Raw genomic sequence first — 20,134 nt, forward strand, 5'->3', positions numbered from 1 at the left:
TCCCTTATTTGTAGCAGATCAAGTTGATCACTCAAACTGATTATCTGATATTTGTGTTAAGAGCTTGTCCTTAGCATCCTCCACAAGTCAGCTGGATTGTTTGCATCCCACTTCTTTTGCCCTTTAGCAGATATTGGGACATGGGAGTCTCTCCTTAGGAATCAGCATCTGTGATCTGCAGATGTCCTCTGCAGTTGTCCAAAACGACTACTTCCACTTCTGATTAAGTGGAATGTTACAGACTCCCACCGTGATGTCATTCTTGGTGGCTTCTCCTCTGATCATAGCCCCCAGCTCTCAGTGAGTCTACTGCCCGTTTTACAGAAGACTTCAGTATCTTTGAGCTCCTTTAGGTATTTGTGTTCTTATGAATACAGGCTACCAAGTAGGAGAGAGAGACACAGATCAGTGCTGCTAGCAAGGAGTTCTTAGCTACCTATTCTGCTTGGCCAGCACGCCCTCTGGGAGGTCATTCAGCACACAGAGCTTGGAATCAAGACATAGCATCATGTAGTTGAGGGGTATGAAAAGGAGATGAAGGAGAATGGAAGAGAGTTTAGGAGAAATAGTAGGCAAACTGCTTGTTTTGAAATTGGACATAATGGACAGAAACAGTAGATATAAAGTGGTAAAGCAAGTGTTCAGGGCACCTTTTTGTTCAAAATAATACAAGAAACTGGTCAAAAGGCGTATTTCTTACCATTTGACTAAAAATTCTAAGGGCTTTTTTATGTTGCTTTTATAATACTCTATAAACAAGCTATTTCAGAGTGAGATTTTCAGATGAGGAACTTGAAGTAAAGGGATGAATCTGTTAATAACTTACTCTCTTGTGCCCAGGTATTTTAACATCTGGAATGCAATGCTGCCTGTTGTAATACCTCTGCAATACTGTAACACAGCAGGATGCATTAATGAGAGTTTCAGTCTTAAACCCACAAAATCAGTGAAATTTATAGTTGTCAGGCCTTTAATATTATTCAAGCATAGTTTTTGTGGTTTCAATTCCTATTTTACGTTCATGTAGGAAGAAAAGTCATTGTGGTGACTAGCCATGAAGACAGAGTCCTCCTTAGACTTGAAATTTCTATAAAACAATTAAGTATTGTTTATTACTCTTGACAGCATTCATAGTATGCACTACAGGGCAGAGGAAGGACATTTGTATGAAAAACTGTGCAAGAATCTCTCTCAGTATTTTGGCTGCTTTAATATTCATGAATACCACAAATGCCTTGCTCACGTTTTGGAAAATACCACAGAAATGTTCAAAGCAGAAATTTATTTTTTTTTTTATAAAACTGCATGAAATTCTGTTGTCATCTTCTACAGTCATGTAGATGCCATCTGATATTCTTCCTGATGTGTAAATTTGTCTTGGGACGTTTCATGTTCCCTTACTCTCGTATCTAGTGTGGTCTTTTGACTTATACGTACAGCAAGTTAGTTAAAGAGCCCAAAAAAGAACAGAGAATTTCTTGAAGGAAAAAATTTTGTGGGGGAAATGTGGTGAGCACTATGATTAAGTCACTCTGCAGAAAAATTAAATTGTTAAATCTGCAGCTGATTAAGTTGAAAGCAAAGAAGGGAAGTCGATATATAAAAAAGTGCACGTACAGTTACTCTTTCTGGTAAGGGAAATCCGAGTTGTTTCTCCCAGAAAAAAAAACTAACAAGCACACACAATTTACAAAGCTCTGAAGTTGGGAGGTTGGAGGGGGGGCAGTTGTGTGAGGGTTTTTATCATCATAGTCTTCATGGTAATTCCAGCACAATCTCAGGAAGCAGTAAAAATAAATCTATGTGTCTCTTACTGTATCAGTCTGGATATTTACTTCCCCATGTTGTGTCCATTAAAGAATTTCTTCCTGGCCCTTAAAAGTCTCTGCATTTAATATGTTGTTACCTGCTGCCAAGCCTCTAATAGTTACATTCATATGTTCTGTTAATCATATCTCTTTGTTCTACAAGCCTGAGTTTTGGATTCATAATTAACTTCTTTTTCCTGCTGTGATTGCTTTCATCCCATCATGGCAGCACATGACTTTTTTTTTTTTTAACCTATTAAAAAACATATCTGTAAATGGAGAAGTAACAGAAACCAGTGTAATCTCTTTCTAACTGTACTTCCAAATTTAAATTAGATTTTCTTGTTACAAAACCAAGAACTTGGTGTTGTAACTGAAATCACACTGTTCCCAGAAGACAGGGCTGAAGCCTCATGAGCTGCGGAGGATTTTCGTCAGGTGGCAGCATAGGAGGAGGTATATTTTTAATGTTAAAGGTTGGAGGTAGATAGGTGAGCCTGGTATCAGTGTGTAATCTGTAGGGTCCAAAGGAAAGACTTATTGAGCTGTATTTCACGTTAACTGGAAGGGGACTGGCAAAGAGATCTGACTGTTGCTCTTTGACAACATCTCGCTGATTGAGGAGTAGTAGTGTGGGAAAACGTTGTGGAGTCTGTGACAGCTTCTGCCAGTTTAGGTTCAATTATTTCTAATTAGCAAAGGCATTTGTGGTCCAGAATTTGCTTGGCTCCTCCAATAACCTCCCGTTCTGATCCTCATGAAAACAAGTCAGCCTTTTAAAAGATATTATGAAACCTTAAGGATCCTTCTTACATTTTGCTACTAATACAGTCCCAAGACGCCCTGGTTTTTGACCCAGGAAGCTTAGAGGTGGATAGTTACTTAGTCTGTAGCTTGCATATAGATGTGTGCCTGTGGGCAGCAGGGGGACACTTCCGCTTGCAGCTGGTCCTTGCTGCCTAGGGTTACTTGCTTGATTGTAGAACTTGAAACACCTTTCATACGTATCTGAAATTCAGAGGAAATAATTTTGAACTCTTTGCAGACTTGGACTGCACTTATCTGCAAGACAAGATTGCTTTTATATGAATGAACAATGTCGTATTTGTGCCATGTTAGAAGCAGACTTTTAGGCTATGCATCACTTTCTGGGTTTATGTTGCTAGCAACATCTTGAATATGTTTTATCTCTTAAATAACTCTTCCTGAAAGTGGAAGAGGATCTCAGTATGGTTCAAATCTGTTTTAAAGTGGCTTGAATGAAGTTCTCACAGTAGATTTTTTTTCTTCTTTTTTTTCAAGTCTAGCATTGACTCATTTGGTGGTGTTAAAGTGCACTTTCTACTTATCCCCAGAGGAAAGTTAGTATTCTTTCAAGTGAAACTATTTTAAAAGCAGAACACAAGCCTAAAATAAGCCAGTGTTCTCTAGAGTTCTCAGAAGGTGTAGATTTATTTACTGTAGTTAAATCATAATTAGTTCTCAGGGGATAGTGTATCTTTTAAACTGCTTTATTGCCACCATATTGGTTTTCTAAATAATCAGAAACTGCTGCTCTTATATTCTGTAGTATGAACAAAAATTTGCTGTAAGTAGAAACAAATGTCTAGAATTGCTAGTTGTCACTTACTGAAGATGGTGACGCGCAAAAAATAAGCACTTCAAGAAAATGTAAAGAAATACAAAACGTATGTTATCAGAAAGCACCTTAAATAACCTATGGCTATAACTTTTTCCAACGTAATAGATATAGTAGTGTTTTACATTATCATTGTTCAGTTAATCTTTTTTTAATATTCTAATGCTTTTTGGTCAAGAATAAATGCTAACTGAAAATGGATAAATGGTAGTGCAGTGTTAACATAAAATATTACCTGATATTTAAGCCTAGATTTTCATGAATGTAGCTTAGTGTTTCAGCTGATAAGCATGGGGCTTTTTTCTTTCCTAATTGGCAGGTTAATGTTCGAGTTGCCTGAAGAGATGGGTTTAATAGCTATTGCTGTTCGCCAAACACAAGGGAAAGGTAAGTAAGTTTCCTTCTAGTGCTAATAAATGTGTATTAAATATATAAGATATGACATTTTAATGTCACCAAGTCTTAAAGATACATTGTGAGTATTTTTGACAATATAAACTACAGGATAATGTTGTCCTCTTCTCTTCCCACTTGAACTGTGGGTTCAGACTCAAAATGTAAGTTAGTAGAGACCAAAGTAAACATTTTCAGGATGTTTGGTGGCTTTTGCAGAAATGATTTAATGGTCTTCAAGTTTCTGCCAAAAAAGTCTCCCCAGTCATGGAAACTGCTGTCACTACATTTAGTGTAATACAAGTCAGGCTTCCAAATCAGAACTCCTTTTTGGCTTAACTGGAGCAAGACTGGGTCTTGACTTGCTCTGAGGTAGAGGCTCCTGGAGTCTGCAGGATTTGCCTGAACTGTCATGTGGGCTTTTACAGTCTTTCACAAGTTCTGTCCCTTTCCCAGGAGGGTTCTCACACTGATTTAGAAGCAATACTTATTTTATTAGATGAACCAGCATCCAGCCTAACAAGCTCTTTGGAGCATAGAGCTACATGAAGGTGTTTACCTGGCTTTTGGTACTAGCTTGGGTCAAGTTGATTCACACTATAGACAGATTTCTAGCTACACATAGAGCATCTTCACAAACACTTCTGCAGATAACAAAGCAAGATTTTTTGAAATGTGTATGTTGCAAGATACCAGGAAAATCCAGGAAGCCAGTCATTTGGGACATTCTAGGAATTTGAGTAGCAGCATACACATTAAACAACCTGCTGTTTTTTTGAGGAGGAAGGTTTGCATGTTAACCATTTTTCTTTAAACATTAGTTTTGAAACCCCATTACAGGACTTTTGCTAGGTTCTTGGATGGATACTATTAAGTCTGTCACTTTTCTGGTTGTCTACACAGCGATTAACACAGTGACCTTTTTTATAAATATTTTTTTTTTGAGTTGAAGTTGATTTTTTTCCTCTCCCTTCCCAGGTCGTGGTGGAAATGTTTGGCTCAGTCCTGTGGGCTGTGCACTATCCACTTTGCATATCACCATTCCTCTACATTCCAACCTGGGCCAGAGAATTTCTTTTATTCAACACCTGGTGTCCTTGGCAGTAGTAGAGTCAGTTAGATCAATACCAGGATACGAGGTATGTCATTCTAATTTATCTCAAAATTCCTATTTCCATTTTCATTAAAATCATATTTTAAACATGTCTTATGTGTAGAATGACTGAATGCATAATATCGTTTTTCAGCACTAATATAGTGGTAAACTTAGCCTTCATACATGCTTGATTATTTATGTGTTTTAGGAAATCTAGTATATATATGATGAATACTGTCTTTTACTGAGCTGATTAAGTATACTGCACTCATTTCACTCAGTCTTATGAAACTTAAGACTCAGTCTTCCGCAGTAAAGAAAATGTCAGTGTTGTTTGTTGAACAATTGAGTTAATTTGTTTTGATTTTGAAGGAGTTTGGGAAGAAGGAGAAGGGGAAAATGGATAAAACTGACAAATCCTTTTCTTTTTTTTTTTTTTTTTTGTTGGTGCTGTTTCAGTGGTCACTTTATCCCTTTTAAAGGATTTTTCCAACCCTTGTTTAAGGTTGAAAACTGATTTCTAAAGCAAGAACTTAGGAGTATTGCTCTCAGGAGGGAATCAAGTGTCCTGTCATCAGTATTAAAATGAAGAAGCAGTCTTCTTCATCACCTCATATATCTCCTTTTTAATGTTACCATTTCCTAATATTTGCTAACTATAAAACTTTGGTATTTTACAGAAGTAGTTAACTAAAGCATATGTTTCCTATATTACAGAAAATCAATGACTTATACACATTTACACATGAACTTTATTATAGTGGCACCCAGTAGCTTTGCTGTAGTTTAGAGTCTGTCAGCCTTTCTATTAAAACCTTCTAACTTGAGTGCTTCATAACTTGACTATAAAAACAAAATGCTTCAGGCAAAAATTTGCAATATAAAATATTTGGCTACAGTGAATAATTTAACCATTTAAAAATAGAAAGGCAAGATTTAGTTTTATAAAATATAAGTCTGACTGAGGAAGGAGTTAATTTATGAATGGAGGTGATTTTGCTTCTGTACACCTACCCTGGTATACTGTGGCATTTTTTGTTTTATTCCATTCAAGAGAAAAAGGGTTAGAGGTTTAGACTGAAGTACTATATATTAATATAAAAATAGTGTGTACCAATAAAACATATACTGTACATAGCACATGTACAATACATAGCTCACTTTGACCAAGACCAAGCTAGTAAATATCTTTGATAGTACATCTACCCTAGACAGTGAGTGAAACCAGTGTTAAGGGTCTGGACTCAAACATGTTAAAGCAAGGAAATGCAAAGATTTATTGGGAATTCAATGCTTAAATTTTCCCTTTTGACTTAGGTAATGCAGGGCTTTTCTTTATGTCGCATGACCACCCATACCATGCAGACTACAGTAGCTGCAAACAATGAGCTAATCTATAGGTGAGATTGCATTCTCTCTCCAAATTTCCATGCCTTTGTGGGTGCATGTCAGAATCTTAATAATATTTTAGCACACTAAAGTTGTTCGCTATGCTCAAAGTCCATTTCAGGATTTCTGTTAAAAATACTGAAACACCTGTGTCTCAGTCATCTTTTTTAGGCTTGCCACAAATGTTGACTGTACTAAACAGGCAGCAACTGAGGCCTTTGTTCTGGTTCCTCATGTTAAAAATCTGACCACTCAGTTGGAAGTTTTACTGTCAGATGTTAGTGCTAAAAATGCAAATGGGTTTTATATCAATAGAATGCTTTGCTTTCCCATTCTGAGAATCATAGAATCATAGAATCATAGAATCATAGAATCATAGAATAGTTAGGGTTGGAAAGGACCTCTCTCTAGTAAGTAAAGATAATAATGTGATCCATTTCCAGCATATTTTGTGACACCCATTGTTTCTTTGACACACAGATAGTTATGCAGTACCTTGCAACTCTATTTTGTGGCAAAGTTTCTGCTTTATGGTTTACACTGTGAGAATAGCCAGTTGACTTGCTTGCTGTCACTTCACTTGCAGAGCTAGCATCTGGTTTTCTTACAGGTGTAAGTTTTCCTTAAGTAAGACCTACTGAATAGCCCTTCGGAAGATCTCTTAACACTGATAATACTGTTTAACTATGTCATACTTTGCGTTTCTCAAGAGTCTTCTATAAATCTTTTCCCAGTGAGAAGTCATTTTCCATAATGAATATGAATTGGTGATACTCTCTCTTAGAATGCTTTGATAGCAAAATCAGGTAGTATTTCCTGTCAATGTATGTGTAATGGACTCCCCTCTGGCCTTTTAAATCTGTCAGGAAAGTAGACATGGGCCCAGGTGCAGTTTTCACACATCCTGTAAAGGGATTTCATAATCTACGATAGGAGGGAATGCAGCTCTTGTAGTCCTGGAGCACCTCCCATAATTTGCCTCCGGGGATACAGTCATATGCAGTTTTTCAAACTGCAGGAAGCACATTTGCTTTCTTTTTGTATTTAAGTAGCCGGTGCAAAGTTCAGTTCAGTTCTGTGGTTTCAACAAAAACTTCTCTATTGCACTGGAACGGTGTCACACAACACAGTTTGTGTTTCCAGCTCCAGGGTGTTGCTTGAGCATAGCTGCTGAAAGCGTGAATATGTTTAGGACGTTACTGAAGTATTTACATAGTTGTGAACTGGAATTTCTCCTTTCTGAAATTCAGGATGTCACTGTCTCCTTGTCTGGTTTCTGCAAGGATTCTCAAATACCATGTTGATGTTATTGTAGGCTTACCCTGGTTGTTTGTCAGCAGTGAGCCACAGTGGCTGCCAGTTTGCATCCTTCTTGAACAGATATTGAAGGAAATGAACTCTATAGAACCTCACAATTTTGAGACTTAAAATCTCTGGTATTCTTAGAGCCCCTTTTGCTTGCTCTAAGCCTTTTTATTTTATTTATTTATTTATTTATTTATTTAAGAAACAGATACTTTTATCTGACAGTTGAAAACCTCCTTAGTAAACCACGTAACCATGTTACTGTGTTTTTTTCAGTAGCATCTGTGAAGCACTTAATTAGGAAGGGCAGTTGGCAGTATCACATTTTGTGTGAGAGAGAATTGCAGAAATTATAGAATCTGGAGTGATGAATGACCTGTGTTCTTATAATAAGTATCAGAGGGCAAAGTGTCCCTAAATGTATGTTTTTTTGTTTCTTTAGGATATTGATCTGCGAGTAAAATGGCCGAATGACATCTACTACAGCGATCTTATTAAGCTTGGTGGAGTTCTGGTAAACTCTACACTTATTGAAACAACATTTCATATACTTATTGGTAAATGCCTATTTTCAATCTTTGCTGGTTTGTTTTGTTTTTTTTGAAGAAATTTGTTGTTAATGTCTTTATGAGTTCAAACAATAAGGACAAGAACATACAATGACAGCAGCCATAAGGAAGTAAAGGACAGTATTAAATCAGAAGGAAGCACAAAAAGTAAATGTTTTTCATTCTTCTTAATTCTGTATGCATTACAAGAAAAACATGAATGCAGACATCTGGGCTGATGTAGTGGAGTTCAGAGAAAGAGCATTTCAAGAGAGAAAATGTCCTCCTTGATCTATTGCAAAACTAGAATATTGAATGCTGAAAAAATGTATCCATTTTTATCAATTTTCTTTCTTCTTTTTTCTTTTGCAACATGACAAATAGAGAACATGCCATTTAAATCAGGAGAAAAAGAGCTACTTATATATAATCCTTTCATTTCTCCTTTAAAAAGCAATTCATGACTTATTCCTGTTGATATCTTTCAAGAAACTGGAATATTGCTAGTGAAGCAGCAGTGAAGTAATGATTCCATTAATTAACCACTTTCTTTAGTTCTCTCTAAAAGTATTTGGGAAGCCTGGGTCAGAAAGCAAAGAGCGACGACCAGTCTACCTGGAAAGCTGGTTCCAAAAAGGTAGCACAATTTCAGAAAGACTGTACCTGTATTTTCCAGCACGTCTCAGTGCTATAACGGGGGAAAACATTTAGGTACACAAATAAGTATTGAGATGTTTTTATCATTTCAAGTCTGATAATCATCCTGCTATTTGTTAAGGAATTTTTATCCCTAACCAGCAGCAGCACTAATCTGTCAGACAGGCTTAGAAACCTGCCAGCAGAGCTCTAAGTTCTGGTTCCAAAAACAGTTCTCTCTGCTGTGTTTAAAAAATTATATGACAGTTACCTAGCAAGTCATAAAGGTTAAAGAAGATGATAATATTTGGTTTATATTTGAATGTAGCACAGGAGATAGGTAAAATATCTTGCAAAGAGAGTGTGGCCATGATACCTCCTTCTGTGAAACATGCCCAGCCATTAAATTTTCAGTTCAATTTTTATATCCTCAGTCTGTAAATAATCTACATGTACAGAATGGAAGTCTCACTGTGACACTTAAAAAGTCTCTCTGTGCCCTGTCAACCATTTACTGCTTCAGTAAGTTTTTCCAGAGCCTGTTCTGGTTAACACAAGAAAAGCAAAAAAGGCTTCAAAAATAGTTCACCTTTTCAAATATCTCTTTGCACAATACATATTTGTTTTACCTTGTGTTTCTTACCCGAAACACCAAAACATTCAAATTCAGGAAACTTTCTGTATGCATTACCTATGATGTCCATAGGAGTCGTCTTGGTGGTGATAGGTCTGAGTATATACAAAGATGTACATTTTTATCAACATTCTTTCACCTGAAGCGTCTAACATTGAAACTTATTTGCCACTTCAAGTCAAGGATCTTTGCATCATTTCAGTGATCTATGTCACTGAGAGTAGTAGGACTGACTCATAACTTCCTGTATTAGTAGTAGCAATGAGATCAAACTTTCACAGCAGGAAAGGTAAGCCAGATGCATCATCCCCTTTCTACAGCCATGCAGATTCCTTACCTAGACATCACTGTTGACATGACACTCATGAAGAGTATCCCGTATATGAGTGTAATGAAAAGCAAAGATCATCTACATGGCTTCACTGCTCTGAGAAGTACCTCAGGAAAATAAGGTGAAAGACAAACCTGCCTTTTCACCTGTGCCATGTGTTCAAGGCTTCATAGATGACAGAGTTCATGTTCATACTTTTAAACATGGTGATTTTTTTTTAAATAGAGCCTTTGTTTTGTTTTGGGTTTTGTGGTTTTTTGTTTGGTGGGTTGATTTTGTTTTTTTAAGAACTTAGTTGTTGCAGGCCTTTTGGAAGAAGAGTTCTGCAGAAGAATATACCGTGTTAATGTAAGGGCCAGACTTGGAACAGACATCAGTAGCCAAACACAAGTGGAATGCAAGGGACAGCCAATGCGCTTGACCTGCAAAAGCTCTGTCTGCCTGTATGCAGCTAAGGCATATCCAAACAGTGCACAGCTGCTGAAGGCAGGACTAGCTCTAGAACTGGAAGATGTGTTAGCCACATCAGCACACTGCAAGATCAGTGCTAAATGTTTCTTTTTCAGTCTTCTCACAGTCTTCTCTTTTTCAGTCTCACATGGGCAGAGATGCCCTAAGAGTCCTAAGCAACTGATATTTTTCAAATTAACTGGCTAAATTTTTGCAATGGTGTTTATCCCCAGATACTTCTGCCTCAGCTGAGCTCATCGTCTCAATATGTCTCTCATGTCTGCTTCAATTTTTGGATTGCTAACTAGTGATCTTCATATATACAAGACTGAGTGCCCTGAGCCTGCATTTGGACTCCAAGGCCCCGTTACGCACTGTGACATCTTGATGGCCACCGCCACTCTCTCTTCACTTGTACTGTATCTGAGTGTAAACAGCTGAGTTGTTTCTTTGCTGGCATGACACATTTTATCTTCCAGTTCATTTTTCTTTCTTTGTGTCTTTACAATAATACATTTCACCTCATTTCCATAGGATCGATGGTGCTGGTATCACTGTGACTTTCTTTGCATTCATTCTTCAACTAGTTAAAAGTCAAAAAACCCTTTTCACTGAAGAGATCCTTCTAGATTAGTCTCATAAATAGCAGATTTACAGAACTGTGCCTCTGGACCTTCTTGCAGATGTAAGTGTATCATGTCTAAACCTGATTGACAGAGAGGAGTTTTATCCCAAATGTGTGAGGAAAGAAAAATCCAAATTATTAGGAGAAAAAAATAAACAGGTAATACAATATATTTCTTTACATCCCTCAAAGCGTGTTTCAGCCGGCTGCAAAAAAGGCCCCGAGAGCCATATTTAAATAAAAAAGGCATTCTGCCAACATTATTCTAGCTGGAGAAATTCAGTGAGAGACTTAAGGCTTCTAAAGGATATGCTGTGATGATAGATTAAGCAAACTGGAGTCTTACACGGCAAAGTTAGATCTTCTGAGCTTTTCAGAACAAGCCAAACGAGGCTTATCAGCAGAGTAAAAAGGCTTAATTTTCAGAAAATGCAATCAGCTGACTGTAGTAAGCAGAAAGGTCTCTTAATTAAATTTTAGAATGAAAGATAAAAGTCTGTCTTAGAGTATGATCAATGATTTACTCTCAATTAGCTAATGACCTGTCAGGTTCCAGGGAGTAAAAACATTTCTCACTTTGATGTTATTGTCACCTGCGTGCAAATTACCACTTACCGTCTTCCTAACCCTCATTGGTAGGATGGTTGTTGAAAGACTGCACTGGATTTGCTTCTACAATTCTGAGGAGGCATTTTAAGGGCAAAGAACAAGTAAAATCTGGATTTCCCAGCAGTAAGATTTAAAGGTATAAAAGACTGAAGAAAAAGAGCTACTGGGAGCATCCTTAGAGACAGTTGTATCAAGTAGTTGAATAAAGTATTGACTTTCTGGCGGTAACAAAGTACTAGTATTTACAGATCCTGTCTTTTCGGTTTGTCTTCTTCAGGCTTTGGATTTAATGTGAATAACAGCAACCCCACAATATGCGTCAATGATCTCATCACAAAATTTAATAAGGAAGAAGGGAAAAATCTGAAGCCTTTAACTGCAGACTGTCTTATTGCAAGAACTGTAACTGTGCTAGAGAGGCTTATAGATATTTTTCAGGAGAAAGGGCCCAATGGAGTTCTTCCCTGTTATTACAAGTACTGGGTACACAGGTATGTATAATGTTCTTTTTGAACGTTCCGCTAAGGATATCTTGTCTTTTTCTTCTTTTGTCACTAGATTGCCTTCAATACTAATGATTGGTAGTTAAAATATACTCCCAAGTAGGATTTCTCCTAGATTTCTCCAAGTAGTATTTCCCCTTTTTTAAGGGAGAATAAAAATAGCACATTGTAAAATCAATTGGCTAACTCAAGTTAAAAAATTATTCTAGGTATTTTACTCATATCATCTCAAAACAAAGCGAATTGGGAATGATTTTTAAGCTAGTGGTGAACTGCTGTATTCATGTCTTTTATTAAAAAAAAAAATTGCTCTTAGATTTACTCCAACTCTGTTAATTCCATGGAAAGAAATCAAGGAGCAAAATGCTGCGGAAAATCATTCTTTGTAAAGAGCCAGTGGAGTGGGAAATAAAAACATTCTGCTAGACATTAGTCCTCTAAGCTATTTTTAATTGTTTGTGCAGTGTCCACCCATTAATCTCTAACTGTCTGGTTCTCTTGTTTGCAGTGGTAAGAAAGTCCGTCTCCACAATGAGGAGGGCCCGATTGCATGGATAGTTGGGATAGATGATTATGGATTCCTTCAAGTTCATGAAGAAGGCAAGGATGTGGAGTCTGTGCACCCCGATGGCAACTCTTTCGACATGCTGAGAAACCTCATAGTCCCAAACCGTTAATAGCCCTCTGAGCTCCCACTGCAAAGGGAGGCTTTTTTGTATTTGGCACCAAGCAGCTAAACTTAAAGGTGGGAAGGGTAGCCAATAGCTTGGGTTTTTTTCCTTCTGATTTTCTGATATCTTTGTTTTTTGACATGGAAACTTCAACAGTTAAGAAGAGCTAATTATCTCACTGCTGAAGGCCTTTATTCTTTTGAAAAACATCTATGTTGCCATTCTTTGTAAGCATCTATTCTTTAAAAGGAGCCTCATTGCAAAGGAATACTTTGCAATGAACAGACCTTTCCTTTCATTTGCACTCTGCATTTGCAAAACTGAAGTGGGTAAATATTCCTTTTTTGTGTCTCTGTGGTTTTATTGTACTTTAGCACAATACAATACAACCTTTACATTTTTACTATGTTTTTTAAACTAAGTTCTGGTTTATGCATTGCCTGCCTTGGAAACAGCTAGGAGAGCTCATCATATATTTCTGAATTACCGGGATTACCACTGTGTTCAACTTCAGGTCTAAGTGTAAAGTCTTGCTGATTTGATTCTTCTCCATGTGGGCCTGCACAGCGTTTTACCATCCTGTGCTTTCGTCTCAGGTCTGCAACTCTCTCATGGCTGCCTTGAGTTTTTGGAGAGTTTTCCATCAGCACTTAAGAACTGTGTGTGCTTATCCAAATTATTTGTATTTTGCTTTTCTTAGTGAATTTTATTTAAATAGATAATCTCATATGAGATTTGAATCAGAGTCCTTTGAATCAGAGTCTTCCAAGAGGCCTTAGCCCCCTTAAGAATAGCCCACTGGAGTATTGTATCACCTAGTTGCAACCTTCTTATCCAGGTTATTGTAGAATCCCATGTCAGGAGAGGGAAGTTCTACTCAGTAGTTTAGAATTTAATAATGATTCTGTTCTAATAGCAATGAAGTTAAGCTAATAAATAAAAAAAAATACTCAGCTCTTAACATGCCTGCCATAAACAAGTACTACAGTAAAGAGAAAACCTGCAGTTAATCTGTGCCCAATTATCTTTCATTGTTTCTTTTGTCAACCTCTTTCCCAAGGCAGAGCATCTGGTTTTGCTGCTAATCATTAAAACCAAGAGTTTTAACACCTGCTGATCTGAAAGCAGCTCCCTTTGGGGGCTGGCTGCACAGTTGCAGGTTAGGTGTAACAGCTTAGTCATGACTGGAAGTCATCGTGAAGCAGGCATGTGGGAGCTTCTGCATGATGGCAGCTTGTCGGTTTTTTCTCCCAGGCAAGGCGAATTTGCCCCAGGAGGCTTGGCCACCACAGCACTTCAAACAGCACTCTGCAAATGAAAAGTTTGTCGTAAGCGTGATGTGGCCAGCCTCATTTCCTCAAGTAGGCAGCATTGCTTATTATGTTACCTTGTCCCTACTGAAGGTGGATCAGCCAAATTGGTTTCCACAAAGGACTTCTGTCTGCTAGCCAGAAATGGGGTTTTTAGGTTAAAGTTCACCTCATAAACAATCTGAACATGCTAGTAGATTGTTTCAGTTACAAAGTCAAGAAAAGTTGTAAAACAAGGAAACTAGTCTGTAACGGTAATTTAGAGAAATCCTCACATATTAGGGCTTAGGTGGCTTGGCAGCAAGTGCTGGAAATTAAGTTGTCCCTATTACATTTAGAATTTTATGCTCCATATCACAGGAGATTTGTCTGTATGCTGGGTTGTCCGTACCCTGCTGTTTTGTTTCCCTCCATGATCCTTATCATATGAGACAGCATACCGATATTTCATAGAACTGGACAGTGGAGTGCAGACAGCTGTTAATGGACAGAGTTGAAATGATACACGTGAACACCAGTTTTTAGTTTTTCCCACCAGATGATTTCTGGATTTTGCTTTGGGCTGTTAATTTTTGGCAGAATTAAATCCTAATACCTATTATAATAAAATGAAAGTTGAGTTTGGTTAATAAAGTTTAAATAAAATGGAGAAATCATTTCTATGTACCTATATAAAAAGGGCGGGGGTGGGGGGTGTACACTTACACCTTGTGCATCTTCACTTCTTTTCTGCTTTTCTTTCAAGCAGTATATAAGCAATGTGCTGCTGCAGGTTGCTATGGAAAGCATAGCCCTGGTACTGTTTTGCCAACCACAGAGCTCTACAAAATTTTAGATCTGTACCTCCATCCGATACGTGTAGCTAAAACAATCTCTGCTTCAGTACTGTATGGTGTGCCTGAAGGAAACACCTTTAAGTTTGCTCATGTTCCAGATAGACTGATGGGTGCCTGTAGAGATATCTTTAAATGACCAGGTCATACATCAGGTTTCGATGTATGACCTAGTTATAATGATGTGTGACCTTTAATTTTTTCCTTAAAACACACTTTCCCTTTGTGAGGAACAAGTACTGTAAGGGAATGATGGGGAAGGATGGTATAACATGTTTGTGTGTGAAGTATGGGGTGGACCTGCAAACCTTTGCTCAGTTGCACCACCGCAGTGTCTGAGCATCAGGCAGATGGATTCTTAATAGTAAAACCTTTCAGTATTTCCTGGCTGCTATTGTTCCTTTTTTATTTCTTCATAGCCTTCTTAATGAAAAGCTTATTCTATTCTCACTGTGAGTTGTAATATTATTCCAGAAAATTCTTTCTGCAAATGAGAACTAAACAAGCGTGGATGCGCTGAAGCACAGTTGGCTGCTGTGGGAACGTTGCCTCTTTGCCTCTACCTTTTAGGGGCCTATTCTGTGTGTATAAAACTACCTGTTGTCCCGAGGAAACTGCAAAAGCGTTTGGTACACACCTGACTTTTCCTCCAGAGGAACCAAAGAATTTCACAAAGAAAATTCCCATCGTGTAGTGAGCCTCTGTCAAGGGTCCTTCTGAGTTTCAGCTGTTCCTGGAGACAGCCAGTGAACCTCCCTGAACCACACTCACTGTAAGGTAGATAGGGAGCACAGCCTACTGTCTTACTCTTGTTAAGCCAAATTTGGCACACCCAGAAAGCCACAACATTTTTGTATGAAAATTGTTGATATTGTTGTTCTTTATATATGGCAGACAAATGTGGTGTAGAGCACCTCTGGACATCAATACGGAGAGAATACAACTCCAGATCCAGAAGTGATGCACTGAAAATATTTAATTTCATTCAACTGTCTAGATTGGTAAAACACTTCTTTTGTTGTGAGGTGATGTCGTATCTTAAACTATTTTCTTGATGAAGTGCTTTCAAAAATCATTTATTACGATGTCTGTGTTTCTGTGACTTCATTTTTTTCCTCCTGGACTCTGCTTTAACATTTCTCATTACACATTGTGAAAATATTTGTAGGGGTTGCTTACTGATAGGAAAACTTCTGCAGAGCAGGCTGAATGTGTTGGCACATGTCTGTGCTCAGCAAGAAGAGTAAGCAGGTTGTGTCCAGTCAGTGCCAATGCTGTTTCCAAAGATTTGAAAAAGTAATAACGTACTTCACATTTGAGAGTTCAAGCCGTACATCTCACTCCTAGTAAAAGCCTTTATAAGACTTCAGAGTGTTTTTTAAAATATATCCAACAAATCAAGGGTTATTACCTCAAAATAATATTACATCATTTAATTCTTTGTGCTGCTGCTTCATTGTACAGCAGGGTTTTTTCTGCAAACTTATAGCTGCAAGACATCAGCAATCTAAAAAATTGCTCTTTGCAACTACTTTGCAGCATATATATATATGCAGTAGCTATATATATAAAAAATTGAAATGATTTTTAATATCTGTCACGAAAAAGATCTATGCCACAAAGAGCTGATACCTGGGGGTAACTTGTTTGATAAAAGCATTTGCATGCGCAAGGTACTGTCATGACGCACCGCACTGTGCAGACACTAAAGAAATTAAATCTGGACTGAGGAAAGAAGAGAGGTCAAGAAATGGTGGTGGCCTGTGGGCTTGTAACACGCAACTGCGAGAAAAGAACTGCAGGGAAGAATCATGAACTGATGTGTTTGAGCCTCTTGCATTAGCACATCTCATTAGTGATTCTGCGGTGTTTTCAATTCTCCAAGATTCTGCCTTTAAAATGCAATGTGGCTAAACCACACGAAGTAAAAAAAAAAAAATCCTTCTATTTTATAGTACATTAAGTGTTAACTACAATACGCACTGCAATTGAAACAAATTTTCAAATATGGAACATTATGTGCAACCTTGTGTTTTGTAGTAAAAAATCGCAACTCACTTTTCCTTTGGCTACAGGATTTTATTAACATTTTAATGGTTTTGTTTTACATAATAAATAAGCAAAAATGCTTTAAATTTTTGGGAATACATATATAATTCTGAGCAGTAATAGGTTGTTTGGTTTGCGTGCTTTTTCACCTACATTTGCCAAATAGCTTTTATCTGCATCATATAAAAAAAGCAAGATCTAACGTTTAGGAAAAAAAGATGGAATAATAACATTTTAACATATTCTCTGTGTTGTAATTATGACTGAAAGGGTAAAAAAAATACTTGGTGTCCTGTTTAGAGAAATTCTGATATTCTGGCAGGTTTCCCATTCATTGGCACTTTCTCTCAGTGATAACTTCTCCTATTCTACATCTGCTGTCTTGCTGTGCTTCATTTCATTAGATTCCTTTAATATCCTTTTTCAGATTACAGAGCTGCCATGACCAGGAGGGAAGTCTGTTTCCTTATCACATTATTTACACTGTGGTGTGTCTACTAATAAGATAAAAACTATGGGACCTCAGCATGGGATTAATGTTTCCAACTTTGCATTTTGGTAAAATATTCCCTCTCTCACTCTCTTTCTCTCTTTCTCCCTATCGGTTATTTGCTCAATCTGAACTCCCCCAAGAGTTCAAATCCTATCAAGTCACAGGACAGAGGTGTCTGTAGTGGCTCAGATGAGTGCAGTAGAGAGAAATGAGGTTATCTTTCATAATATATTCCAATTCACACTCCACTTCCATGACATAATTTTTTCCAATTATTAAAACCATCACCACTCTCATGGCTGTGCCACATTCTGCCTTACAAGTCTGCTATGAACATCTGTAAATTAACTGACTAAAGTAATCTTTTTTCTCTTAATATAATTTACTCACATTCCAGATGTGAACATGCAATTGCTGTTTCTGTTCTGGAGGGGCAGGAAAAATGTTTCACACATTCCGTTTGCTTTTTTAATTGCAGGTCTTTTCTAAACCCTACCCTGCATTATCATATGTGAATGTGTAATTGCTTCGTTATTGCCCAACAGGGGAAGTTCATGTACCTGAATATCACATGCCATAAAACATCTGTGGGAGAATGATGGAACACCTCCTCCGCTCAGGCTTATTGAATAGAGCCTGGAAGTGTGAATAACAAGGTAGACTCTGGAAAAATATTTTGTGGTATTTTACTGAAAAATACCAATGGCATTTTTTTTAACCGAAGCCTAATTTGTGCCTTCCTGAAAACATGTTTTTACAGTAGAAGTACTTGCAAGAACAGAAAAAACCACTAGATTAACCCTGCGTGCAGCAATGCCACTAATGAGGTACAGAGAAAAGTGTAGCATGAGAGCTGTGCATCAGGTTTCTTTTTAATGATGCAAACAATGTCGGTTACTCCTTTATAGGGCATGGTTTTCATTTAACAGAATTAACATACAGGTCTTAGCATAATTGTATCTTTTAAGGAGGTGGCTCCATTTATTAGTGGCCCTGGGTGGGAAGGCTATGAGCCAAAAGTAAAAACCAACATATGGCTCATTGCTTCAATGTATGAAGTCACACTGACAATAGTATTCACTCATAGTATTTCTGTCATTCACCTATAACATTTCTGTAGGCTTGCTCACTTCTTTAGTGTTAGATGAACCAAGGAGTGCTCAGTTACACTGAGCGAGTGAATATGCTGCTTTGGTTTTATTCTGGTAGTGGCTGATGAGGGTTTTTTTGTTATATTTTTCATGCAAGGCATTTTCTTCAGCACATGAAAAATTCACACAACTGAACTTCCAAGTGAACATCAGTTGAACTTGATAATAAAGCCTTCTCTGTTAACATTTTAATAGGAAGCAATACAAATACTGAAAATGGTAATTTCAAACATATGTCTTAAAAGTATTTTTGTGTACTCATAGCAATTAATATTCATATATAATTGGAGATATCGCGGTATTATTGCTGCATATAAAAGAGGGAGAACATGATTTTTAGAGGTGTGTATTTGATTACATGCATACATACATTCTGACAACATGCAATCCTTGAGCAAATGTTTTTCTGTATTGCACTAGACAGGTAAGCTTTTTCCTCAGTGGAGGTCTCTTTAGAGAGAGTCTGACAAAAGAGAGAAAGATTTAAAAGTGTAAATTAACCTTGAACTGGGCCAAGAACCAGCTAAGTAAAACTGACCTGCATCTACAGCAACCTTTATTGTTGGTATTTACAGCCTGATTTAGGGAGCCATTCATTGCGTTATCAGGAGCACACAATGTTTGATGAAGCGACTGAAAAACAGAACCTGCTGACTGTTGTCACTTGTGAACTGATGGATCCATATGTCCCATATGTACTTGTAAACTTTACAAAGAAGTAAAAAGGGGGGAATCTATTCCTAGCAGGCTGGATGAAATGTCAATGTGTGCTGTACGATTCTCTCCCACTGTGGTTTATGAACACAAACAGAGACTTGCAGAGTGCTCAGTCCCAAGTCCCAGTGTGCTCTGGCCCTGCTTTGCTTCAACTGCAGCTTTGGGTTTTGTGGCTGTGTAGTAACTTTCGGCCTTCCAAATTCAGACTGTCCGCTGGCATTATTTGTGAAGTGCATGAATCAGTCAAATATTAATCTCACCTTTGTGCTGACAACGAAATTTACGCCTAAGGAAGCTCAGTGTGTTAGAAGCCGAACCTTGCAAACTTCAGAAGTCTACTCTACTGGTAAGTTTAAAATAAAGCATAAATGCTCATTATTCCCTTGACTATAAACAAAACATTTCTGGTGCTATTATCAGGACTTTTTGACTACCTGGTCTGAAAATCTGCACAGCATTCTCCCAGAACACTCAGTGAAACACACATTTTGAAAGTTTCTTATTACAACATTTTATGGGGAATAGCGTTTAGTTCTTGCTACATGATTTGTCCCAATTTGTCATGACAAGACCTGTAACCCTTTAATAGGTATCTTTGTATGTATTAATTTGTCATAGCATTCCTTGTCAAGGTAAATGGTGGTGGTAACAATCTGAGATTGGTGAAATCCATGTTAAATAAATTCAGATTTTATTAGTTTAAAAACTTTTGGATAATTAATAAATAAACTTGCTCGAAACTGAGTTCTGTTCTGTACTTAGTACAATTGTAGTACAGATACTGAAAATCACTACTCTTTAAACAAAGTTAATTCGTCAGGGTGTTTAACACATAGGTGGAGAGTTGATGTCAAGTTTCACACCATTTGTTGAAAGTACCTAAACTAGAATGTAATGTTTATGACAATGATAAAAAAATCCTGAATGTATTTTGAGAAGGAGGG

General features: G+C 37.4%; 1 protein-coding gene across 3 annotated transcripts in view; it reads left to right on the top strand.

The window, feature by feature from the left end:
- The window catches only part of HLCS (holocarboxylase synthetase), a 119,174-nt gene extending 106,134 nt beyond the window's left edge, over positions 1 to 13,040 (top strand). For all 3 annotated transcript variants that reach the window (XM_061453572.1, XM_061453574.1, XM_061453573.1), the window contains exons 7-11: positions 3,767 to 3,834; positions 4,819 to 4,979; positions 8,073 to 8,187; positions 11,741 to 11,954; positions 12,475 to 13,040. In XM_061453572.1, the coding sequence (XP_061309556.1) occupies positions 3,767 to 3,834; positions 4,819 to 4,979; positions 8,073 to 8,187; positions 11,741 to 11,954; positions 12,475 to 12,643 (727 nt within the window). In that variant the 3' untranslated portion in view covers positions 12,644 to 13,040. The remainder of the gene's footprint in view (positions 1 to 3,766; positions 3,835 to 4,818; positions 4,980 to 8,072; positions 8,188 to 11,740; positions 11,955 to 12,474) is intronic.
- The last annotated feature ends 7,094 nt before the right edge of the window (positions 13,041 to 20,134 follow it).

The sequence above is a fragment of the Pezoporus flaviventris genome, unplaced genomic scaffold, assembly GCF_033815535.1.
Source record: "Pezoporus flaviventris isolate CSIRO_AGI_PZ_B2104156 unplaced genomic scaffold, CSIRO_AGI_Pfla_v1 ptg000015l, whole genome shotgun sequence".
NCBI lineage: Eukaryota > Metazoa > Chordata > Aves > Psittaciformes > Psittacidae > Pezoporus > Pezoporus flaviventris.